The sequence below is a fragment of the Mirounga angustirostris genome, unplaced genomic scaffold, assembly GCF_029215605.1.
Source record: "Mirounga angustirostris isolate CCGP_5_RB_7025 unplaced genomic scaffold, mMirAng1.0.hap1 SCAF_1, whole genome shotgun sequence".
Lineage (NCBI taxonomy): Eukaryota > Metazoa > Chordata > Mammalia > Carnivora > Phocidae > Mirounga > Mirounga angustirostris.
Genome location: NW_026991709.1, coordinates 215,835,284 through 215,860,635, shown reverse-complemented (window position 1 = coordinate 215,860,635; position 25,352 = coordinate 215,835,284). Strand labels below are relative to the sequence as shown.

The window sequence follows — 25,352 nt, the reverse complement described above, 5'->3', positions numbered from 1 at the left end:
CTCCCAGCCAGGCTGCACCCCCTTCCCACCGTGTCTCCTGCTCCCTCCCAGCCAGGCTGCACCCCCCTCCCCACTGGGTCTCCTGCCCCGTCCCAGCCAGGCTGCACCCACCCGCTTCCCACCGTGTCTCCTGCCCCCTCCCAGCCAGGCTGCACCCCCCCTCCCCACTGGGTCTCCTGCTCCCTCCCAGCCAGGCTGCACCCCCTTCCCACCATGTCTCCTGCCCCCTCCCAGCCAGGCTGCACCCCCCTCCCCACTGGGTCTCCTGCCCCCTCCCAGCCAGGCTGCACCCCCCCCTTCCCACTGAGTCTCCTGCTCCCTCCCAGGAAGGCACCAGGCTGCACCCCTCCCAGCTCCAGCTCCTGCACGCCCCCCACCCCTCACCCCTGTGCAGCAACCACAGGGAGCTATGAAAAGTGGTCTCAAGCCCCTGCTTACCCCTCCAGGGCCCCAGACCCAGAATTAAACCGACCATCCCTGGCCCACCGAGCCTCTACCCTCGTGCTCTCACCCTGGGCCTCCTCCGTGGGACCCAGGGCTCCTCCCGCCCCTGCATCCGCTGTGGTTTTTGTGGCCGGGGTCTGACTCACATCAAAGCAGCCCGTCGTGTCAGTCATCGCAACCAGCGCCCCCGCAGCCCCATGCCATCCTGGCCATGACTTAGCAGGTCACAGGGTCCACAAAGTGACTGGCTGTCCCTAGCACCTCCTCACACCCCGTCCTCCCAATCTACCACGAGGCACCCATGGACTTCAAATCAAGTTTAATAAATAAAACAGCAAGGGATTCAAGGCAGTTATCACTTCACAGTGTGGTCCTTGGTGGGGTGAGGGAAGGTCGAGGCCAACTCTGCAGACGGGCTCGAGCCAAAACCCTCTCCTGGTGACACCCAGGGGTTGGGGAGCACTGCCCTGGCCCCGTGGAGGACCCCACTCCAATTTGTAAACAGAAACATAAATAAAACGAGGGAAGCTGGGAACGAGAAGGACCAGGACCCCAAACCATCTTGCTGGGGAGCGTCAACAGAAGTATGACCCACGGGGTCAGGGGGACGGACTGGAGCCAGCCCCTCAGTGCTGCAGGCAACGGCGCCTTGGTACCAAGGGGGTGCAGGTCACCTGTCTCAACCCCACACCCGAGGCTGCTCTGGGCTGGAGACAGGGAGGAGGCGGGGGGGCGGGGGACGTAAAGTGCGGCGTTTCCTGAAGTGGAGAGCAGGGTGGAGGTCGAGGGCAGGCGGGGCCGACGTCGAGGTATATGGCTCTGTGCCCCACGGGGTTTGGCACCGAGTAGCAGCTGCCCACGACCCCCGGGCTGGGGCAGACTGTGGCCCTGCCGGGTGCAGGGAGATGGAGCCAAGCGGAGTGCTGAGGGTGCCCGGGCAGAGGCTGCTGGTGGGGGCAGCATCCTGCCCCATCTCCCCACCTTCCTCGCCTCTGCTGGCTAGACGGGGCCGGGCCCTCCGCCTCTGGCCGCCCGATGGGTCCTGCGCTGGGGGCAGCAGCCTGGACAGCACGGACCGTGGTGCCGGGCACCGAGGGCACCATCCTGTGTGTGAGGGCGGCAGGGCAGCGGCCCGGCCACCACTCACCCTGTCCTTGCCGTGTTCTGAAGCAGAGGAGGCGTTACCCGAGGCCCACGAGGAGGGGAGGGGTCGGGAAGACTGGCAGAGGCAGGCCCCGCGGTGGCCCCAGGTCCAGTCCGGGCCACGCACGCCCACCCGTGGCCAGGGATCAACAGGTCATCACGTTACAGCTGCAGGGGGAGAGACCGAGAAAAGGTCAGTCCAGTCCCACAGACAGCACGGCCTGGGTGCCGTGGGCTGAAACCATGGCTCCCGACCCCGCCTCCCCCAGCGGACCGTGTTTTCACTTGTGCTGGTGGACAGGCTCCCCAAGGCAGCGCTGTCCGTGGCGCCTGGGGAGGGCTGGTGGCTGGGGCAGGGGCGGGAGGAGCCTTTTTGGATTTTGAACCATATGAATGTATTACCTAATCAAAAAAATAAATAAGCCGAATTAAAAGTAGAGAATAAAAGTAAAAAAGCCACCAGAGCCTGCTCCATGTGGCCAAGCCGTCCTCAGGCCCTCGGGGCACGGCCCTCCCCTCTCCACAGCTCAGCCTGAGGCTGGGGGGCGGGGACCCGGGGCAGGGGGACCCGGGGCAGGGGCCGCACTCACTGTGACAGGGGCTCCGAGTGCAGCCCGGGGGCTGGGCACGCTGGGTGGGCAGCCAGGAAGGGATTCACATCCCCAATGCCGATGAGTCCAAACTCGGCGACCGACAAGGCCACTTGTGCCGGAGCCACGGCCTCCTCAGGCCCTCCGTTCACATCCACACGGCTGGAGATGAGAGGCAGCTCCTCGGGGAGGGCCCCGGGCAGGGTCAAGTCCACGGCTAGTCTCGGGCTGCTGCCGGGCTCTGGAGGGGCTGTGGCCGGGGGGTAGAAGGCTGGCTCGGCCAGGGCAGGGGGCCGCCTGGGCAGGGGCACGGCTGGGGGCGTGTCCAGCTGCTGCAACGGACAAGGCCCCGGCTCCGAGGACGGGAGGCTGTCGGAGCTCTCCCCAGGCTCACTGAGACTGCCGGCCGCGCTGCCTCCACTCGGCGGCTCTGCGGGGGAGAACACAGCTGAGGCTGGGCCCCCGGGGCACCCACACCAGCTCTCCTGGGACCCACAGCCATCCCAGCGAGAGCACACCCCATTAAAATCACACTCATGCTTTCAGACTGCAACCTGCGCTGGGCTCCTGCCCAACCTCTGCGGGTCCAGCAAAGCCGGTGGGCCCCTCTCCACAGAGGTATTTTCACAGAGACATAAAATACAGACACAAAAGAAACCAGTTACAGGGAAACCGTGCACCTGGGCTGACGCCCTGAACTGGGAGGTCGAAACTCCTGTTTTTTGAAACCAAGACCAAAACACATCAGGTTCAAAGAAATTCAAATAAAACAGAGTAAGAGAAGCTTGAAGGCAAAGTGCGGATAAATGTGGAATCTATGTGATCAGCAATTCCAGAAGTAGAAAGATGCCGTCCCCCTTTTAGGCAAACCACGGAACCAACCAGATTCTGGAACAATCTAAACCCCAGAGTGCAACAGACTCAGAGCCAAGGTCCTCATCCTCATCTCTGTGGTCACAGTCAGAAACTCCACTCCTGAGCCGGGCCCTGTCTGCTCCTGTGCGGCCCTGAGCCTGGACGCCAGGGAGCCTTGGACACCCAGGAGACCTCCCACATGCCATCCAGGGCCACGGGACACGTGTGTACCCTTCCACACAACAAGCCAGCAAGTCCCCGTGGCCACTCATGCACGCGACACCCCCACAGACCGCTCTCTGGGGTAGAGCCCCAGGGCCCAGGCCCAGGCACCAGTGAGAACAGGGCTCTCCCAAGGGCAGGGACCACCCCACGTTCTCACCTGTGTGCATCCGCACCAAGGGGTCCTGCCCAGAGCCCAGGCTGTCGGCAGCAGGGGGCAGGGGCGGCGACGAGCGGGGGCGACCGGTGCCGTCGGGGTCACTGACGTCCAGGTCCTGGTCTGCATCCCTGTGGAGAGTGTGCCGTGAAGGGGAGACGCCTGCCGGGGATGCCCACCCTCCCCCCCAGGGCCCAGCAGCCCGCTCTACGCACGTGGCTCCCGGCGGGCCGTACTTCCTCCGGCCCAGCCTCGTCTGCTGGGAGAAGTAGTCGTAGCGCTCAGACTTCTTCCACAGGTAGTAGTACTCCACACATTCGCCCACGGACCGGGTGCGCACCTGCGGGACAGCAGATGTGTCACCCCGGCCCCCAGATGAGCAGAGACCGGTCCTGGCACCACCACTCTCGGGCAAAGCAAGACTCCGCCTGCAGCCCCCGTCACCCGCTTCCAGCCCGCCCCCGAGGCACATCCCCTCACCTAAAGTAGGACGCACCCCATCTCAAAGAGCCCACCACCTACTGGTGTGGACCTGGCACCCTGTTCCTCACTTCGGGACCATGTGTCCAGTGTCTACCTTCCTCGCCCCAGACCACAAGCTCCTGAAGACAGCGGCATCCACCATGCCCCTCGCAGGCCCGGAGAGCGGGGGGGAGAGGACCCTGGTGTAGACCCAGAGACAGAGCCCCTGGCCCAGAGAGGACAATGTGTGAGCCCACGTTTCCCACTGAGTGCAGAGTGTTGCTGACACTCCACGGGAGAGCTGCCCACGAGGGCCGTGGAGACACCGTTCAAGGACATGCTGTGGGTTTGTGAAACCAACTCAAGATCGTACTTACAACGTGACACGGAAAACCAAATAAACCCTTATCTGTGAAGTACCCTGGGAAGAAAAGGTGCCACAAACGTGTGTCCAACACACAGCTGGACTCCACCTGCAAAACCTCTCAGGGCGTAAGATGAATCACGGAGACCAAACGAACACCACAGGGAATGCAGCCAGTGACTCCGTAACGACATCGTACGAGAACAGAAGGTGACCACGCTTATCGTGCTACACGCTAACTGATGCACGGGACTGTCCATCACGATTCTATACGCTTGGTGCACTCCTAACACTCACGGGACCTTGTGCATCAACTACACTACAATTATAAAAAAGCTCTTAGAAACCTCTTCTAACAATTGGGGCATCTTTCCGCTTTGGAGGGTCACCCCACAGCAGGCCAAGGAGGACCTGGAGAGCAGCGGGGACAGGGGCACACACACTGTCTGTTCTGCTCAATGAGACCCGTTGGCGCATCCATCCTGCCAGGGCTTAAGTCCTCCGTGGCCTCCCTGGGGCCAGCTGCAGCAGAAGCCTGCAATGCATGGAGAGGGAGGCCGCAGCCACCACCAGGGTGGGTGGGCACAAAGGAAACAAGGGCATCGTGCCAACAACACTGCGCCCACAGAAGTGGCCTGGGCTGTGGTGGAAACACAGTGCGCAGGAAACTGCAGGCCACAAGGCACGGGTCCATCACCGTGCTGGGCATGGTCAGCAAGCACCATCTGTCCCTACACCAGCCCCGAGCAGGCACCTCATTCACCCCAAGCTCCTGGGAAAAGACACTGAGGCCTGCACGTGAGCCCGATTTCCGCCAGGCCCTTCCCTACTACCTACATTCCCATGAGCCGTGAGGAGCCAGGGCTACTGGCCCCCTAGAAGGACAGGACAACAGACGGGGATGAGGGGTGAGGTGGGGAGACGGACAGAGAAAACCTCAGGCTGACACAGAACCACAAAACACGCCAGGCAGATGTCCCACGCTGCATGGCAGAGGGGCCAGGGCTCTGCCAAGAGGCCCCTCTAGGAGTCACGCACGAAGCCACGGGCAAACAGCATCACTGTGGGACGTGCAGACGCCAGCAATGACCCAGGTCGAGGGGAAGGCAGGGTAACCTGGCACTCAGCAACGCCTCCCATCATGAGGTTTGCTGCAGGTGGCAGAAGGACCCACGTCCTTGGAGGAAATTAGGAGATCTAGGGCTGCGAGTAGGATCAAGGTTGGCATGGGCCCTGAGCACGGTGGCAAGGAGATGGCAAAGCAGTGCCAACGGCCCACGAACAGACAAGACTACTCAAGTTCACCCCTAAGCAGTGTCTTTCCCCAAACCAGAGCCTTCGTTTGGGACTGGAAGGTGGCCCAGCAGACATCAGCAGAGACGAACAAGACCTCAAGGGGCGTATGGTGAGCCAGAGGTGGGCACTAGGGCTTCAGCCGTGGCTCGGAGGAGGCCGGGCAGGGGAGTCCCAACCTCACTGTGGGGTGAAGGTGACGTGTGCCTGGCCTCCCGAGCCCCTCCCAGCCCCAGAGAGCCACTGCTAGAGCCTGGCAGGAGCAGGGCGGACAGCGTCCTCACCTTGTTGGCCTGGATCAGGTGGAAATTCTTCCCATGCACCCGGAAGCCATGCTCAAAGTTCCTGCACTCCTCTTCGCTCCAAGCGCAAAACCCATCTGCAAGCAGGAGGGAGAGCACGGTGGCTTCGTCAGCAGTGTCCAGGACATGACAAGAGCAGAGGGCAGGGAAGGCCGGGGCTACATCTCACCTCGGATCACCTTCACATTGAACCGCAGTCTCCGCAGAGCCTCCTCTGCATTGAAATTGCATTTCACCAGCTCGTAGAGCGCCTGGGGAGAAGCCACACTGACTTCCCACCTGCTCACCTCACCCCACACGCCCCTCAGGGACAGGGATGCTGGGGGGTAGTCACACCACCCTCTGGGGGTGGGGACACCACAGGGGCGGGGATGGGGCGTTCACACCAATCTCAGGGGCAGGGACGTCGGAAGCATTCACACCACCCCCAGAGATGGGGACATCGGGGAGACATTCATACCACCAGCAGGGACAGAGACGTCAGGAGCATTCACACCACCCTCAGGGGCGGGGGCATTGGGCAGGCATTCAAACCACCCCTGCGGGTGGGATGCTGGGGACAACATCCACATCATTCTCAGGGGTGGGGATGTTGGGGAGGCGTTCACACCACCCTCGGGGTGGGGGCATTGAGGGGAGCGTTCACATCACTCTCAGGTGGGGGTGTTGGGGGAGCATTCACACCACCTTCACAGGCAGGGATGTTCAGGAGCGTTCACACCACCCTCCGGGGTGGGGACGTTGGGGGGGAGTGTTCACACCACCCTCAGGGGCGGGGACGTTGAGGGGAACATTCACATCACTCTCAGGGACGAGGATGTTGGAAGGTCATTCACATCACCCTCGGGGGAGGGGATGCTGGGGGGGCGTTCCTACCACTCTCAGGGGCGGGGACACTGGGGGTGCTCATACTGTCATAATGAGTGTTCTTCAACTTGTCACCATCACATGACCACACTGGGCAGGAGCTTCACGGCACACCTCCCCCACCACCCTCCCGGGGTGGCCTTCCCATTCCCCATGCCCCTCCATGCCTGACCACCCCTCCCCTCCTGCCCCTGCGTGGTCCCCCGAGACACCTGAGCCGCTGGCTTCCGACTCAGGGTGCTCCAGCACCATGGCCCTCTGCACCCCGTGTGGCAGCCCCACCTGCTCACTGTCTTTCACTGATTCTCCCTCCGGGAGCTGCGACCCAGCCATCTCGTGCCACCTCCGTTTCACTGCCCGGTACAGGAACTCCTCCACCTCCCTCTCGGGGAGGATGTTGGGGTCCCAGAGCAGCTGGTCGTCATTCTCATAGACTGTGGAGAAGGAGTGCTGGGGTCACATCACGGCACACTGTCCGTCCCCACGCCTAGGGAGCTCCCCCTCCTCTGAGAGCCCCGTCAGAAGCGCCTGCCAGGGCACCTCTGGAGGACCCGCCTAGTTCTCTCGTACGTAGCAAAGAATGACTACACGCAGATCACCAAAGACGGTACTTCATGACCAGGTAGCGTTTACTCCAGAACGCAAGGTTGGTCTAATGTCTGAAAGCCCATCAACATGAGAATGAAAGAGAAAAAAACGACGGTCTCAGGAGACACAAAAAAGTATGTGACAGAATTCAAACCGTCAGCTGCTAACAAAAGGAAACTTCCTCGTCCAACAAAGACCATCTACAGCGGCCTACAGCCAACGACATACTAAATGGGACATGGAACACTTCCCCCAAGTTTGGGAACAAGACAAGACGTCCTCTCTCATCTCTTCTTTACCCTCCTGTACAACACAGAGACAAAAAGAAACAAAAGACACAAAGATTGCAAAAAAATGAAGTAAAGCTATCGTTCCACGTCACACGATCACGCGTGTAAAAAAAATAGAAGAGAACCTACAAAATACTAAAATCTGGAAATAAGCTCAGCGGAGTCACTGCGTACAAGATCAATTAAGATAACGAATTGCATTTCTACTAACAAATTGAATACGCGTGAAATTTTTCAAAAGACCTTTTACGGCAGCACAAACAGGGGCCACTGGGTATGCACAAGACTGCTATAAAAACACCGCTGGGTTTCAAGAGGGGAAACCACATGTGTGACCTGCAGGCGTGGACCGTGCTGCCATCCACACTCTCCACAAAGTAACCTCGGCGTGCAGCACAGCTCTCAGCAAAATCAAGCAGCCGACGAGCTAGTCAGCAACTTCTGTGGAGGTACGATCAGGCTCCTGACGTCGGAGGACGGGCACGGTCTCAGACGCGGCTCAAGGGACACCAGCGAGCAGAAGCCCAACACACGCACGCATGACAGACACTCCGCTTCTGACAGGCACCTCTGCGGTGCAGCAGGCCAGCACGGCGTGTCCCATCACAGGGCCAGAACACGGCACAGGTTGAAGGACCCCTGACCCACACCTCCAACCACACACTCAACGTTAAATCAAGTCGGATCGTTGCTTTCTACGCGACAGGGAAGACAAAGGAGAAGAGCTGCTGCGAAAACTTCTTTAATGGCACAAAAACACAGTACGGTCAGAGTAAACACCGACAACTCGGACGTCATCGCAAGTGAAGACACTGCCAACTGGGAGAAAACGTGGTGGTGCCCAGAGCCGAAGACAGCCCTGCATCCAGAACGCCAGAAGGACGCCCACAGATCAGACAGAGAAAGGCGATTCCGTCTAAAAATGCGGAAAAAGCCTTGAGCAGGTGCCTCCCAAGAGATCTGCAAACGGCCAGTAAACAAGATCGCTCTCCAGAGAATCGCATTAAAGCCACAACAAGACACCCCTCCCCACCCACAGACGCTGTCAAGTGTGCGTGAGGACGTACACCAACGGGGACTCCACAGGTCGCTGGAGGGAGCCCAGGCAACGCCCAGACATCTGTCCGGGAAGAGCGCGTATGTCCACAGAGAGACGCACGCAGGGACATCCGGCGCTGCACACGGGAACCACCACACTACCGACCAACAGCACAACGGATGAGCAATGTGGTCCCTCCACACCAGGAAACGGCACACAACAGCATACAAGGTCCACGTGCCACACCATGGATTTAACTTCCCAGATGTGCGTGGAGGGAGACGCCAGCTCCCACCCCCTCGGGACCAAGGACCAGCCATTCCCTGGAAGTGGAAAAGGCCCGAATGCCACACTCAGTGAAGGCTGGGGTTCCAGACTGAGGTCTGCACGCGTTCAGGACAGCCTGACGGTGTAGCTAAGAAGCATGCACCGGTGCCCTTCTCTGGAGGAGGGTCTCATGTGTCATCAGGTTCACAGACTCACCTGCACGGCCCCATGACCCAGCTGACCTGCATGGTCCTGCCTCCTCCTTTACCCAAATGCTTATGGCGGAGCAAGCATGTGCCACCAAGCCCACATCCCAGCTCCTAGCCCAAGGCCTCGGTATCTCTGCTGCAAGTCCCTGTCTCCTCTGTCCCACCTCACTGCCAATCTCAGCGACTGGATCATCCTGGGAGAGACTCCTGAGCCAGGGGTGCCAGCCCTGGGCCCACAGGGCCTTTGGGGCCAGGAAAACAAGACTCGGGTCAATAGCCAGGTGACTTCACTTCCTATTTTCTTCACCTGTAAGCGAACACGGCAATGCCTATCTCAAAGGACAACAGGCCTCGCTCCATGTTCCAGTGGGGCCATCAAGTCCGGGACAGGTAGTGCCCTAAGGAGAGCGCAGGACAGAGCAACACTCGTCTCTGGCGGTCATCTGGGACAAGGCCAGACACGGGAAGAGCCGGCTGGGGAAATGCGTGCACTCATGGAGAGGTGAGGACAGGGGCCTGGGCAGGACGGGGTGGACAGAGCCGAGGGCAGGGAAGTCGGGTGCCAGATGCCCAGGGCGGCAGGACCACACAGCGCCGAGCAGAGGGGCAGGGAGGGGACGTCAACTGGTCCATGTCCTCCTGCCCCTCAGATTCCCTCCAAGGGCTGGGGAACTGGCTCTGGGTAAGCACGCAGCAAGTTCCTTCCTGGCTACACTGGGCTTCCCGCTTCTTCTCCCCGTCTCCCACGCTCACAAGGCCCCACTTACGTTTCTCACCGTGGCGGTCCAACTGCAGGCTGCTGAGGTCGGCTTGGAACTGAGGCCCAACCATGATCTCCTGCAAAGGCAAGGGCCCAAGGCAGTCAGGGCTGATGGGAGGCCCAGCCACGAGGTGCTGACATGGGCCCCAGGGCAGCCGCCTAGAGCCCCAGGCTCATCTGTGGTCTTGAGCACGAGAGGCAGAGAAGGGTGTGGGTGTGAGTGACGGTGTCTGCACCCACTTGTCCATCCGTCTGGTACAGCCAATCCCGTGGCAACGGGGGTGAGGCCCGAGGACCCAGGAGTTCTGAGGTCCAGCCCAAAGGCCCCAGGACGGGACCTCGGGCCACATCACAGGGACAAGAGCACAGTCAAGCCCCTAGCCCAGCTCACTGCTCAGGAGCCACATGCTCAGCCCTGCCCTAAAGGGCCAGAGACCCACTTCCAGGGTGCCACTGGGTCAGGGCCACTCACCTTCTTACATTTGTTGGCAGGAAGAGGGTCCTCCTCTGTGTCGGAAGAGGTGGAAGAGCTAGGCTCTTTGTCTGCATCAGCCAGGAAGCAGGCTTTGGGGAAAGGGGAGCAGCTGAGTCGTGCCCATGGCTCCGGGGGGCCCACCCTGGCTAGCGGGCTCTGGGCGCCACTGCACCTCCCCCCGACTCTCCGTCCACCTGACCCCTACACTGTGCCTTTCCTGAGGAGTGTGGCCCACACCCTGGCCACATGACGGGTGTGCAACCGGCCCAGGACTGGGGACTCAGGAGGCCTCCCCCTGCTGCAGTCGCTACCCTGCCAAGCCCTGAGCCCAGCACCTCACCCTGCCAGCCTCACAGGATGCACAGGCAGGCAGAGCCGAGGGGAGGACGGTCTCAGGCCGCTGCCCCAGACCTGACAGACTGCAAGTTACAGGAACCTGTCCCTCCTCAGGTCAACCAAAACCACTCAGTCTCTGCTCACAGGTCATCAGGAAGGTGGGAAGCCCAGAGGAGCTCAGACTGAGGTCAGGGCACCCATGGGGTATGAAGCATCTGTGCGCAAGTGCATGGCCCCCAGCAGCCCGGGGCCCCTCCATCTGCATCCTAGAGCGGCGCCGGGCCAACCCGAGGGGAGGAGCAGGAGGGAGCACAAGTGCCTGGCCCCCTAGCAGCCGGGGCCCCTCCATCTGCATCCCAGAGCCGCACTGGGCCAACCCGAGGGGAGGAGCAGGAGGGAGCACAAGTGCCTGGCCCCCTGCAGCCCGGGGCCCCTCCATCTGCATCCCAGACCCGCACTGGGCCAACCCGAGGGGAGGAGCAGGGGGGACACCTACGTCCACTCTGGTTAGGAAAAAGGTCAGAGGCCTCATGGGAGGTCACAGATGGGGTCAGGTCATCGGCTGACGACTGTGTCTCTTCCTCTTCTTCCCCTGAAAGCAAATCCTTCGCTATTTGTTCCTTTTAACAAGAAAGCAAAGAACGTGTTTGTGGTTTGTTTCGACAACCTCGAGATAACATGTAGTAATAGCGAGTAACAGTGCTAACACGGTGACTGATGCCATGAGCCCACTCTGGATGCTCCTCCCCCTCTGCAGTCAGAGAGGCCAGGCACAAGGGCAGGCCAGCACGGGGCCCTCCCTGAGCCCAGCCCTGCAGCCTGGGAACGAGGGAGTCCCCGCGCTCTCCACTAAGCAGGCAGTTTCCACCTCCGCTGATGAAGCCCCCCTGCTGGCACCTGCCCTGTCAGGACCCGGAGGGCCCGGCCCAGGAGAACTGGGCTGCCTCTCTCCTCGCCGGCCTCCACTCCGCCCCTGCTCCAGCCCAGCCTGCGGCCGCTGGGACCATCAGCTCAGACCGTGTGGGGGACCATCACACCCGTCCTCAGTCCACGCACCTTGTCCAGGGTCATGTCCGGGAGGTTGGCTGCGCTGTCACTGCCCTCGCTCTCCCGCTCCGAGATGGGGTCTGACGCCTCATAACCATAGAGGGCCAGCAGCTCATCGAGGGGCATGTCGCTGCTCTGCAAGATTAGGGCTGTGTCAGGAGGGGCTGCTCGGGGTTCCGAGCCCCTCCGTCGCACTCACAGCAGCTAACCCCAGCCAGACCCCAGTCCTGCATCCGAGCACTCCCTTAACCCCGCGGAGAGGCAGGGACAAGACACCTGTGCCCGAGGTCCCCAGCCTTGAAGAGTGGGGCCAGGAATGGCCTCTCCCTCCACAGGGTCCTGCCCAGGCTTAACCCCAGCAATGGAGGATGACTCGACATCTGTAAATCTACCACCACACCTGGTGACGTCGGAAAATCAGAGTAAATCAGATGTCGGTAAAGGGAAAAACACGGCCATCCAAGAAACATCTGGTAAAATCCAACGTCCGCATCGGGTAGGGAGCAGTCCACCACGTGGATGCAACAGGACGCTGTCAGCCCTCGCCAGCAGCGCAACCCCACCCCAGCTGACCGAGAAGGGAGGCTCAAGCCCACCACAGGGAACGGACACAGTCGGACACAACAGGACGAGAAGCGGCCTGGGGAGGAAGACGCGCACGACCATCACCTTCCTCTCCAGTCCTGTCCCCGGGTCACCGCTTCTCACGCCTGCCTCTCTGCTCCTGACGCCGACATTGTCTGGCCACACCACGTCCTCACACCAGCAGCCCCCCTCACTCATCCCCCCAAGGTCAGCTCCTGCCCCGCCCTCGCCCCTCCCCGTGGAGCCCAAGCACCCCCTCCCACCCTCCAGGACCCCGCTAACGGGGATGTTCAGGATGCCTCTCACGCTTTCTAACTGTGCGCCTGCTGGGCAATTAACACAGGGGCCCTACGACCCCCAGATGCCTGGGACCCTTTCGCGGTGACTTTCCTGAGAATACGACGGCATTATTTCCGCCCTCCGTGCCAGCACGCGTGCTGAGGGAGGGAGTCACGGGTGGGGCACAGCACCCTACGGTTGCAAGCCGTCAGCGGGCATCCCTCCCCGCCACCCACTCAGCTGTAAACGTGCCGCTTCCCTCGAGGATCCCCCGTGCAACGTTCCTGATTGTATTCTCGCTCTCGCGGAGCAGATGTCGTTTTAATTTTCCGTGTGAGGAAAGGGGAAGCACCGGGAGTGCCTGCCACCCCCAAAGCGCGGGTTTGTGCGGGAGCACCTGAGTGTTGCGGCAGTGGTCCCCACCGCGCAGCTCCGCTCTTGAGGGACAGACCGGCCGGCAGGTGATGACAGGCCTCCTGCCGGGCGCCGCGCAGACGTCTCAGCAAGAGCCCGGTCAGCCATCCCTCCAGACAAACAACGGACTGTGCTCACTGCAACAGCAAACCTCAGGCTTCTGAGCAAGAAACTTCTTCGAAAATCTGGATCTGACAACATGAGCTTGATAAATTTGCAGTATCGTTTGTTAAGGTGACACAAAAACGGCAGTGTTCCTGCTTTTACCTTGGAAATCACGTTCTTTCCTAATCAGTTTTTTTGAATTTAAATTCAGATTAGTTAACACACAGTGTAGGATTGGTTTCAGGGGTAGAGTTCAGAGATTCATCAGCTGCATAGAACACCCAGTGCTCTCTCCATCATGTGCCATCCTTGAGGCCCGTCCCCCAGTCACCGCTCCCCCCAGCAACCCTGCTTCTTTCCTAGCGTTCGGCATCTCTCATGGTTTGCCTCCCTGTTCTCATCTTACTTTATTTTTCCTTCCCTTCCTCTACGTTCATCTGCTTTTTCTCTTAAATTCCACCTATGAGAGAGATCACATGGCATTTGTCTTTCTCTGATCTTAGTTTTTAAATATTATATCTGAAGAAAACCTAGGTGAGATATTTAATTAATACACGGCTGATTCCAGTTTTTGGTTAATTTTGAGACGTTTTAAATTCATTTTAAACTTTTTTAAGTTGTTTTTTCCTTTTCGAAGAGAAGACTTTTGTCTTTGGCTATAAGACCAAACTGGCACCAAGCGATAAATGGCACCAAACTAGGTAAATGCCCCGTGATTACTGCTTAAAAAAACTTAAAAATTCTCAATACTTTAAAGATGTCTGACGAAATCAGCGTTGATATTTTCACGAACTGAAAATTCACATGCCAAAGCGCTAACCCCCAACGTGACTGTATCTGGAGATGGACCTTTGCAGGAAGAATTACAGTTACACAGGATGTGAGGATGGGACTCTGATCCGGTGGGAGTAGGTCCTTAAAGAGACCCCAGACAGCTTACTTGCTCTCAGGCATGTGAGGACACAGAGAGAAGGCAGCCGTGTGTAAGCCAAGAAGAGGGCCCTCAGCAGAAACAAACCTGCCTGACCCTGAATGCAGACTTACGGCCTCCACAACTACACTGGTTAAGCCCCTCGTCTATGGAATTAACAAGCGAGGTTCTCGGACTTGGTAGAGTGAACTTGCATTTGCAAGATGGGCAGGCTGGAGAACCAGTACGCTGCAAACACCTCACCATGCAGAAGGTAATAGGATCACACAGCAAGTTCACCACCAAGAGATTCCAACAGAATCACGTCCGGAAAGTTCACAGGACATAACTGCAGAAGCCACTGTGCATCCGTCACAAAGCTGCCACTTACGGGGTTTGGGTGCAGCCTCAAGGGGTACCCACAATTGCCCGAGAAGCTGGTTAGGTACTCTCCCCTCTTCCGAGAACAGATCCGTATGAGACCAGATTTTACTTCAACCAAAAGGACAAATTAACAAGACCGCAGCTGGTACTCATGTTCGCTCCTGCATTTACGAAAATATAAAGCTATTCCGCTCTTCTCCCCAACCTGTTTCTGGGTTTTCTTTTTTTTTTAAGATTTATTTATTCCATTTTTTATTACTTCTTTACATTTGATTAACACATAGTATATTATGAATTTCAGAGAGAGAGTTTAGTGACTCATCAGTTGCATACACGACACCCAGTGCTCATTCCATCATGTGCCCTCCTTAATGCCCATCACCCAGTTACCCCATCCCCCCATCCCTCCAGCAACCCTCATTTTGTTCCCTATGATTAAGAATCTCTTATGGTTTGTCTCCGTCTCTGATTTCATCTTGTTTTATTTTTTCCTCTCTTCCCCTACGCTCCTGTGTTTTGTTTCTTATATTCCACGAGTGAGATCATACGATAATTATCTTTCTCTGCTTGACTTATTTCACTTAACATAATCTCCTCCAGTCCCATCCATGTGGATGTAAAAGTTGGGTATTCATCCTTTCTGACGGCTGAGTAATATTCCATCGTATATATGGACCACATCTTCTTTATCCATTCGTCTGTTGAAGGGCATCTCGGCTCCTTCCACAGTTTGGCTATTGTGGACATTGCTGCTGTGAACACTGGGGTGCAGATGCCCCTTCTTTTCACTACGTCTGTATCTTTGGGGTAAATACCCAGGAGTTCAATTGCTGGGTCATGGGGTAGCTCTATTTTTAACGTCTTGAGGAACCTCCATACTGTTTTCCCAAGTGGCTGCACCAGCTTGCATTCCCACCAACAGCGTAGGAGGGTTCCCCTTTCTCCACATCCTCATCAACACTTTTGTTTCCTCTCTTGTTAGTTTTAGCCATTCTAACAGGTATAAATAAGGTGATATCTCATTGTGGTTTTGATTTGTATTTCCCGGGTGGCAACTGATGTGGAGCATTTTTCCATGTGTCTATTGGCCATTTGGATGTCTTCTTTGGAGAAGTGTCTGTTCATGTCTTCTGCCCATTTCTTGACTGGATTATCTGTTCTTAAGGTGTTGAGTTTGATGAGTTTCTTTACAGATTTTAGATACTAGCTCTTTATCTGATAAGACATTTGCAAATATCCTCTCCCATTCTGTAGGCTGTCTTTTGGTTTTGTCCACTGTTTCCTTTGCCGTGCAAAAGCTTTTTATCTTGATGAAGTCCCAAAAGTTCATTTATTCCAGAGAGAGATAGAGAGTGAGAACATAAGGGAGAGGGGGAGAGGGAGACATAGAATCCCAAGCAGACTCCCGCTGAGTGCAGAACCCACACAGGGCTCGATCCCAATACCATGAGATCAGGACCTGAGCCAAAACCAAGAGTTGGACATTCAACCAACTATACCACCCAGGCACCCCCAACCTGTTTTTTAGAAGTTATTTTTTCATTTTTTTCAAGATTTATTTATTTGAGAGAGAAAAAAAGAGAGAGCAGGGGGAGGGGCAGAGGGAGAGGGAGGAGCAGACTCCCCGCGGAGCAGGAAGCCCAACGCGGGGCTCAATCCCGGGACCCTGGGATCATGACCTGAGCTGAAGGCAGATGCTTCACCGACTGAGCCACCCAGGTGCCCCTATTATTTTTTTTCAATTTTACAAATTTTATAAATTGTTTCTACTAACAATGCATTTACCATATAACCTACACAAAGCTCTTTGAAATCCTCAATAATTTTGGGGGCGCCTGGGTGGCTTAGTCGTTAAGCGTCTGCCTTCAGCTCAGGTCATGATCCCGGGGTCCTGGGATGGAGCCCCACATCGGGCTCCCTGCTCAGCGGGAAGCCTGCTTCTCCCTCTCCCACTCCCCCTGCTTGTGTTCCCTCTCTCGCTGTGTCTCTGTCAAATAAATAAATAAAATCTTAAAAAAAAAAAAAAAAAGAAATCCTGAATAATTTTTTAAGAGCATAAAGGGGGTTCTGAGGCCAAAAAAGAGAGAACAGCGTGTTTAATGCCTACAGCCCTAAAGCCCCAGGGGCACGACCAGGTCTGGCCTGGCCCCCCACGACCTCAGCTCCTAGCACAGCGCCTGGTGCTTCACAGACAGACACACAGCCAGTACTTGTCCCTGTGAAATCGGAGCAGCCTGCAGACTGCTTCCGCCAAACGCAGAAACGTGACATTGCCCGGGGGCCCCACCCACACAAGGGCAGGGGGACCAGCTCAGCCAAGTACCTGGGCGATGAAGTCCTTCTCCAGCTCCCCCTCGGGCCTCTCTGGGTCTCCCACGGCCTGCTCGCACTGCTCCCGGATGCCGTAGTTCTGCGACAGGATCTCTACGAGGTTGAACTGATGGTCCGCAGAGCCCATGGACACCACTGAGAAGGAGACACCAGCCTGCATGAGCCGCTCCCCCCACAGACCCAAGCGTCGTGCAAGGCGCAGGGCAGTGGGGTGGGACCCGACAGTGGCCCTGCTGTCACCAGGACAAGCCCCACAGCCTGTGGCCTCGGGCACACACACGGGGACGGCTGCGTGCGTGTGCGCACAGGTCGTCAGCATGGTCCGTCGCCACGGAGGGCTGCGAAGGGAGGAGCACGCCAGCTGACTGTGCCGTACGCACGCACCAGGGGAACGTGGGGGACGTGCAGCCCTGGAGGCTCGGCCCATCTCCCTCGCACTCACCCCTGCAGCGGCGCGGGGAGGACCCCACAGACCAGGCAGAAACAAGCACCAGGGGAGCTAGGGCGGGCAGAGAGAGCAGAAGGCCCCGAGCGGGCCGGTGCCCCGTGTGGCAGGCCCTCAGCTCCTGGAAGGGAGGGGGTGCTGGGCGCACACGTCACCGCAGGGACAGCACGGTGCGGGGGGACACACGGAGGCCCAACAAATGCTAGTCCTTCCTCCAGCCTCCACAGAACAACAGCGCAACCGCCCGCAACGGGCCAACGGGGGGCAGATGTGGCCAGGTTTTTGGTTTTCCCCAAAAAACCAGGATGCGTGTATCGCTCTCTCTCCATTCCGGTCTTCTTCGGTAAGCCAAATTTAAAGAGAACAAAGACAAAAGGCAATGGCGAGGGCTCCATCCACCCAGGCCAGGGAGCAGTGAAGGCTGAGGCTGGCCTCCTCCCTCCACCTGGGTCCACACGCAGCAAGAGGGGGAGCTGCAAGGGGCCACCTTTGGGAGCAGGGGGTGCAGAGCACCTGGGAACAGTGCCCACCCAGCACCAAGCCCAGTCTTCCTGCCTTGGCTGAGGTGCCTGCCAGGCTGGCGGGCCACCCCAGGCCAGAGGCCGTCTGGTGCTCTCCTGGGCTGCCCTGCCCCCACTAGAAGACGAGGAGAGAGTCCCGGCCGCTAGGCCCACACCCCTGTCCTTGGACTCTGGGAGCCAGCACACTGTGTCCGGCTCTGCCTGGCTGAGCAAGACGCTGTCTCTTACAACCACAGAGGCCCTGGTAGCCCTGGGCAGTGGGAGGGGAAGGGCACGGAGGGTACCTGCTGCGGTCTGCAAGCTGGGCTCCCCTGGGCACAGGCTGTGAGCGAGGCAGGAGGCCACACCAGGGCTCTGCCTTTCCAGTGAGGAGGCCTGCGGAGGAACAGAAGCAAGGTTGGCTCGGCTGGTCTGGAACCCACTGGCAGATGTCTCTGCAGGACGCCGGGGAGCAGGTACAGCTCAGAGCCCGACTCCCCAGGCAACCTCAGGAAGTGGCCTCAGCTGGGAGAGTCTCCCTTGGCTTCTATGACAAAAGTGACAGATTCCCAGAATCATACAAAAAGTCCAGGGACCCAGATAAGCCAAAACAATTCTGAAATAGAACAGTTCCTGATTTCAAAATTACTACAAAGCTACAGTAATCAGAACAGCGTGGCACCGACATAAAGCTAGACACATAAGCCAAGGGGACAGACTTGAGAATCCAGAAATAAACCCACAGTCGTACTGCCGACTGAATCTCAACGAAGGTGACAAACAGCTCAGTGGGGCATGAACAGTCTCTCCAATAAATGGTGCTGGGACAACAGGAAGTCCACAAGCAAAAGAACGAAGACAAGTGCCTACTCACACCACACACAGATGAGCTCAAAACGGACCCAAGACCTTCAATATGAGACCTAAAACCTAGAACTCTTAGAAGAAAATACACGAATAAATCTTCTGTTACCCTGGACACACACATGGTTTCTTAAATAGGACATCAAAGGCATAAGCAACGAGAGAAAAAATACACAAATAAAAACGTTTCTGCCTGAAAGGACATCACCAAGGAAGTGAGAACACAACCCACAGAGGGAGACGAGGTCTGCAGATCACGAGAAGTGACCTGCATCTGGAATACACGAGGAACTCTTACGAGTTTACCTTTCATGAAAAGGCAACTCAATTTAAAAATGGGCAAAGGATCTAAACAAACATTTCTCCAAAGAGATACACAGGTGGCCAATAAGCACACGAGAAAATGCTCGTCGGAAGACACAAATCAAAGGAGGGAATGCAACGCTAAGCAGGAGGTCTGAGAGGCAGTCGTCGGTCCTGCAGAAGGTAAGCAGGGTTAGGACAACCCAGTAAGTCCACCGCTAGGCAGACACTGAAGGGGTCAGAGTCTGTCGTCCCAACATACGCCATTCGGCATTAGGGTTATTCTGAGGTGAAGCCAACTGAGCAAAAACAGACACAGGATGACCTCTGCGTTGCCCCGGCCTGCTCCACAGCAGACATAAGTCCCCTGTGGGTGCTTCCCCTCCTGCCCCCAAATCAGGCAGGGGGCAGCTTAGCACGGAGCTCGTGTGTACAAACACACCTTACTAACTAGCCAGGCCTTCCACTAGCTCCCATGACCTGGTGCCCAGACAGACTCTAAGTCCTTCTGTGTCGTGACGCTCAGTCCACGTGGGCCACTCTTCTGTTGACATGCCCACAGGAGCCCAAGCCCTGACCACCCCCTGGGTTACTCACTGTGACTTCACCTGCGGGATGTGTGCTGCCTGAGTTAATAAACTGCCTACTTCTCTCTCAATAATCTGTCTTTTGTCAGTCTAAATCACAGGGCCCCACCTGAAAACCGAGGAGGGGAAGGGAAAGAGATGCCCAAGGGAGAAGAAACACACATCTACACTGAAGCTCACACGTGAACGTTCATGGTGGGACCTTCACGAGAGCCAAAGGTGAGAAGAATACAAATGTCCATCAGCTGATGAAGACAAACCAAAGCAGAACACAGGAGCGTCCCGCGGCCTTGAGCAGGAGCCAGGCGCCCACACGCACTGCCCCAGGGACGGACCCCGAGCCCACGACGCTCAGGGAGGGAACCAGACACAGAAGGCCACACGGGGCGTGAGTCCACGTGGGTGACACGTCCAGAACGGGCCCATCCACGGACGGGAAGGGGGCTCGGGGGGCGGGGGCGGGGGAGAAGTTGGGGAGGGACCGTTGATGGGGGCAGGGACGCTCAGGGAGGGACCCGGACACGGAAGGCCACGCAGGGTGTGAGTCCATGTGGGTGACATGTCCGGAACGGGCTCATCCACGGACGGGAAGGGGGCTCGGGGGGCGGGGGAGAAGGTGGGGAGTGACCGTTGATGGGGGCGGGGACACTCAGGGAGGGAACCAGACACGGAAGGCCACGCGGGGCATGAGTCCACGTGGGTGACACATCCAGAACAGGCTCATCCACGGACGGGAAGGGGGCTCGGGGGGCGGGGACTGGGGTGGGATGGAGAGTGACCGCTGATGGGGTAGTGTTTCCTTTTGGGGCGATGGAATGTTCTAAAGCTGACCACAGATGGTCGTACAGCTCTGAATGTACTGAAAACCACTGAACTGTGCACGTGAAAATGAATTGTATGAATAAACCTCAGCAAAGCTGTCTGCACACACACAGAAAAGATCTGAATATATAATAAAATTAGGCTTAGGGTTTAGAAAAAGTTCTCTAAGAATTTCCTCGCTGGGTCCTCAAGAAAACCTCAAGAGGTTGTGTAATCCTTCACCTATTAAGAGAAACAAGGAACTAAGCTCAGAGAGATCAAGTCACTCGCCCCAACTCACACAGCATGTAAGCAATGCGATCACAAACTCCCACTCAGGCTCTGTGACTCAAAGACCCTTTACAGACCCTTCACTGTACTTGGCAGCACGTAAATGGAAGTTCAGCAAAGCCCGAGAAAGGGCTGGGACACGAAGTGGGTGCGTGTGCGGGTCTGTGCGTGGCGCGGCCTCTGCCCACAGCATGGGCGGTTCTGAGCTCTGAGCAGGCTGTGTCCTAGGGTGGCAGAGGCGGTCGGTGGGGGGGACCTGCCAGCAGTGGCTGGAAGCAGGCAGGGAGCAGAGCGCGCAGGGACCTGCCACAGGCGGCCTCCCCTTCCAGGAACAGCCTTAGCCCACACGGTGCGCGGGGCCAGCACCCTAAGTGTCCTCTGACATCACCTGGGCCCTCTCTAGGACCCTGCAGACCGCTGATACACCAGCCTCCCTGGGCTCCCTTTCCCATCTCAGCCGGGGCAGGCTTTCTGTCTCTTGCTACCATAGCTCTAACAGGAGAAACGGAGCGAGGGCAGAGTCTGGACGGCCCATTTTCCAGGGAGAGTTAACTCCACTCCCATGTAGCACCCACCTGCAGCAGGGCCTCAGGTGTGGCGGTCTGAGGTCCCCGGCAGGGTCTGAGGAGGACTTGGCCCTTATCTGACATGGACACTAAGGCAAAGGAGCAAAGAGGAACAGCTGGGAGGGACAGAAAGGGCAGCAGCAGGGAAGCTCCATCCCCTAGGGCAGGGGGCGGGGGCCGGGGGTGAGGGGGTGCTGCTCACAGCACCCAGTCGCCCCAGATCCCCAAGTTCATTCCCAGATGACTCCAGGTTCCTCGAAACTCACCAAGGAACTCCCCTGCCCCAACATCTGACCTCTAGATGCAAGCCCACCCTCAACAGTGGGATTCCCAGGCGTTCTACTTCCTTTGCTCAGAACACTCTGGATGTTTCCATCAGAGTCAAAGCCGTCCATTTTGCAGAGGTGGAAAAAAACAGGATTGGGAGGGGGCTTAAAGGAATTAGGAGAAAAGGACCAGTAGAGATGTGGTCCCAGAGCAGTGGGGAACCCAGGTCTTGGCAAGGACAAGGCGAGCTCGTCAGTCCTGTCTCAGGTGGACCCTGATGGACCCTCGAATGCGGAGGCCAGTCACTGGGAGACTGGAATGCAGGGGCCCTTTTCCCCGGGCAGGTTCCTCCCACTGCCCTTCCCAGCATAACCCACAGCGACGACGTGGCAGATTCCACACTCCAAACTGGCGGCACCCACGTGCTCTCCTCCCATTGTGACGCTGGCATGCCTCCCCCCTCCATAAGTGGGGTTCTGGGGACCTGGATGGGTCTGGGACTCTGGGCAGGGGGCTCCATGTGACTTAAAATGCAGCTCGGTTTCCATCGGGTCTCTTCTGGGACAGTCAACAGCCACCACGCTGTGAGGAAGCCCAAGCCACACAGAGAGGCCTGGGGAGGTGTCCCAGCCAGCAGCACCCCGTGTGAGCAGGGAAGCTTCCTCCCCTGGGGTCAGCTCCAGCCCCAGCCACCAGCCAACGGCCACGGCATGAGGACCCTGAGTGAAACCTGCCCGACTGAGCCCAGCGAACCCTCCATACCACAGAAGGTAAGAAAGCAATCGTCATTTTCACACTGTGAATTTGAAAGTGATTCCTTACACAATGACAGCAGGAAGAGCCTCCACCTACACCCGGCGGCCCCCCTCCCCAACACTTACGCTGGGCCAGGTGAGGAGGCGGCCCTGGGTGCACTGCAGTCAATGGGGAAACAGGTTCTGCCCGTCTCCACCCACGCGAGTTACCTGTCTCACCAGGACGCAGAGAACAAACAAGTGGGAGCAGAGAACAAACAAGTGGGAGCGGGTATACACAGTACTGAGGGAAGAAGGCGGAGTCTCTCCGAGGAAGAAATGGAAGGGAGCCAGAGAGTGGGAGTGGGGGCAGGGGGAGATCTGCGGGGACCACATCACTGAGCAGTGGGTCATGGGGAGGAGATGCACTTTACCCCGAGGACAAAGGAAAGCTCTGGAGGATTTTTGTTTTGTTTTGTTTTGGTTTTTTTAAAGATTTTATTTATTTGAGAGAGAGAGAATGAGAGAGACAGAGAGCACATGAGAGGGGGGAGGGTCAGAGGGAGAAGCAGGCTCCCCGCCGAGCAGGGAGCCCGATGCGGGACTCGATGCGGGACTCGATCCCGGGACTCCAGGATCATGACCTGAGCCGAAGGCAGTCGCTTAACCGACTGAGCCACCCAGGTGCCCTCTTCTTTTTTTTTTAAGATTTTATTTATTTATTTGAGAGAGAGAGAATGAGAGAGACAGAGAGCACATGAGAGGGGGGAGGGTCAGAGGGAGAAGCAGACTCCCTGCCGAGCAGGGAGCCCGATGCGGGACTCGATCCAGGGACTCCAGGATCATGGATCATGACCTGAGCCGAAGGCAGTCGCCCAACCAACTGAGCCACCCAGGCGCCCGCTCTGGAGGGTTTTAAGTACAAGACAAAGAGTGTACTTGGGTCTTTCACACACTCATCTGGTATCCTGAGGCAGGCAGGACAAAGCTCTCCCATCTTCCCTCGAGGCACTGTCGGCAACTCCAGCAACGACAGAACTCAGGCAGCTAACGCAAATCAGGCACTTACTGGGAGCTTACAAACTGCCGTCTTTATTGGTTAGAGACCGCTCATTACCAGTAACTTCGTAAGGGTCAGCTTTCCCGTGCAAGCCACTGGGCCAAGATCTCGGGAGACCTCTTGACTCCAGGGTCTTCCCATTTCAGAGATGGGAGAACAAAGCTGTGAACATTCAGTCGCCTGCCCAAGGTCACAGAGAGTGGGAGGCTCCAGCTCTGCAACAGGTGCCCTGGGCAGGGGCTGGCTGTGGCTCATCACTTCCGACATCTCCACACTTCCTGGTCCTTTACTGACCAGTCTCTCAGGCCCTTCAGGACAGGCACTGTGGCGTCTGTGCTCAGAGTCAGACCCTCGGGGCCTCACACAGAGCCAGGCACACGGGGAAGCTCACACACAGACCTTCTCCTGCGAAACCAACGCAAATTCACTCAACGGGGCAGCACCGCGCACGGTCAACAGGTGGGACAGGGACACGCTGGGCAGCCGGCTGCTGTGAGGGTTCCAGGGGCTCTGCACCAGGCAAGGCAGAGTCAAAGCCAAACCCCGAAGCTCTGCCAGGCCAAGCATGCTGCCCACCCACCACCCGTGTCCCTAACCAGGAGCACACCAACACGCGACCACCACACTCCCACCTGGCTTCTGCCCCTGACCCCCTAGGCCAGCCACTGCCCCCAAGCGGCTTCAGTTCCCCTAAACGCCCCCTAAGGAAGGAGAACTGTCTAAGAACCCTCTGGGTCCAGCCACCCAGCACAACTGGATGCTGAGGTCTGGCCTTGCACCCAGACACCCACACCCTCTTTGGCACAAATGCAGGGCCTGGTGCTGCCCCTCAGAAGGTCACCCGTGGGAGAGAATGGCCATCCCCACCTTGCACAACACCTACGCCTGTGTGCTAAAACAGAACAGCCCGCTCACCCCACAACCACGCCACCGACCCCAGGCACGTGCTATGCCGGCTGGGTGGGTACCCTCTCCTGTCCGGGTCTCAGGGGCCCCACCCATTCCATGAGCATCACTTGCTGAGTCTGTGGGCCTGTGTGGTGCGGGCCCCGACTCCTGCGCCCAGACTGAAAAGTCAGGTACCAAGAGTCACGTTTACTGAGCCCTGGCAGGTGCGCCGTCTCGCTTAATCCTCGGCAGGGCCCTAAAAGGTGAGCGCAGTCCGCCCTGTCTTACCCGACGTTTCAAAGTAAAAAATAAAAATAAAAAAGCCCACCCAGAATGGAAGTTTTCCGTCCCGGTCTGAGTGACGGGAAGCTATTTGCTGACTGTTCGCCCAGACGGTCCTAGGCGAGTCTGACCAAGCGTCACAGTTCCAACCCGCACGTATCCTCACATGAGAACACCTCCGCGCCCCAAAGCACGCAGGGCCGCAAGGACTCGGGTAAGGGGTCTCAGGCCTGTTCCGCGGGCCAGGAAGGGAGGCTCCGAGAAGGCAGGCTGCTCGGCCCGCCCGAGAAGCCCGAGGCCCGAGGCCCCCATCGCACCGCCGCCCCGCGCCGGGTGTGCTCAGGGCCGGCCCGCGCGCGGAGTTCGGGTCCCGCCGGGTCTGGACGGACGACTCCGCGGGGCCCCGCACCCCGAGGGCTCGCGAGCGGGCCGCCGCGCGGGGCCCGCCCGGGGTCCCGCCGACCGCGCGCCCAGAGAGCGCACTCCGCAAAGTTGGCGAGCGCGGGGCGGGCAGGGCTGCGCGCCGCCGGGGGCGGGGGTCCAGGACCGAGGACCGCGGGACCGGGCCGGGGGTCGACGGCCCGGGAAGCCGCGCCGGCCACGGGGGCGCGCGCCCCCCCCGCGCCCGCCCCCTCCCCGCAGGCCCGCCCCGCCCCTCCCCTCCCCACCCCGCTCCGCGCGCCCGCCCCCCGCCCGCACATGCGCACTGCACCCCGCGATGTGGCAACCGGCGGGGGGGCCGGGGGCGGCCGCCGACGGAGCTCCGCGCCCCTCGGGCCCCGACGGGCGCGGCGCCCCGAGCCCGGCCTCCGCGCCCCGGGGCGGGGGCCTCCGCGCCCGGAGCCCCAGCACGGCCGGGCCCTGCGGCGGGGGCCGCGGGCGCGCGGGGGCGGGGGCCCGGCTCCCCCGGCCCGCTCACTCACCTCCGCCATGGCCGTGTGTGCGCGGGAGGCGGTGGCCGCGCCGGGATCCCCGGATGCGGGGCCACGCGCTCATTGGCTGCCGCGCCCGGGAAGGCGGGGGCGCCGGGCGGGGCCGGGGCGGGG

General features: G+C 58.7%; 1 protein-coding gene across 3 annotated transcripts; it reads right to left on the bottom strand.

Annotated features, from left to right (window-relative positions):
- Positions 1 to 746: 746 nt before the first annotated feature.
- On the bottom strand, positions 747 to 25,352 carry MIER2 (MIER family member 2). Of its 3 annotated transcripts, XM_045863530.2 has the most exons (14): positions 25,230 to 25,345; positions 17,969 to 18,059; positions 16,711 to 16,853; positions 11,720 to 11,845; positions 11,160 to 11,283; positions 10,325 to 10,416; positions 9,860 to 9,929; positions 6,982 to 7,133; positions 6,002 to 6,083; positions 5,815 to 5,909; positions 3,627 to 3,751; positions 3,415 to 3,542; positions 2,178 to 2,607; positions 747 to 1,755 (listed from the first exon to the last, which is right to left on the bottom strand). In XM_045863530.2, the coding sequence occupies exons 1-14, from the start codon at positions 25,236 to 25,238 to the stop codon at positions 1,734 to 1,736; spliced, it is 1,689 nt and encodes a 562-aa protein (XP_045719486.1). In that variant the 5' UTR covers positions 25,239 to 25,345; the 3' UTR covers positions 747 to 1,733. The 3 variants fall into 3 exon arrangements, with proteins under 3 accessions (XP_045719486.1, XP_045719485.1, XP_064430117.1); XM_045863529.2 differs by having other exon boundaries at positions 3,415 to 3,751; positions 25,230 to 25,352; XM_064574047.1 differs by lacking the exon at positions 25,230 to 25,345 and adding an exon at positions 24,353 to 24,696 and having other exon boundaries at positions 3,415 to 3,751.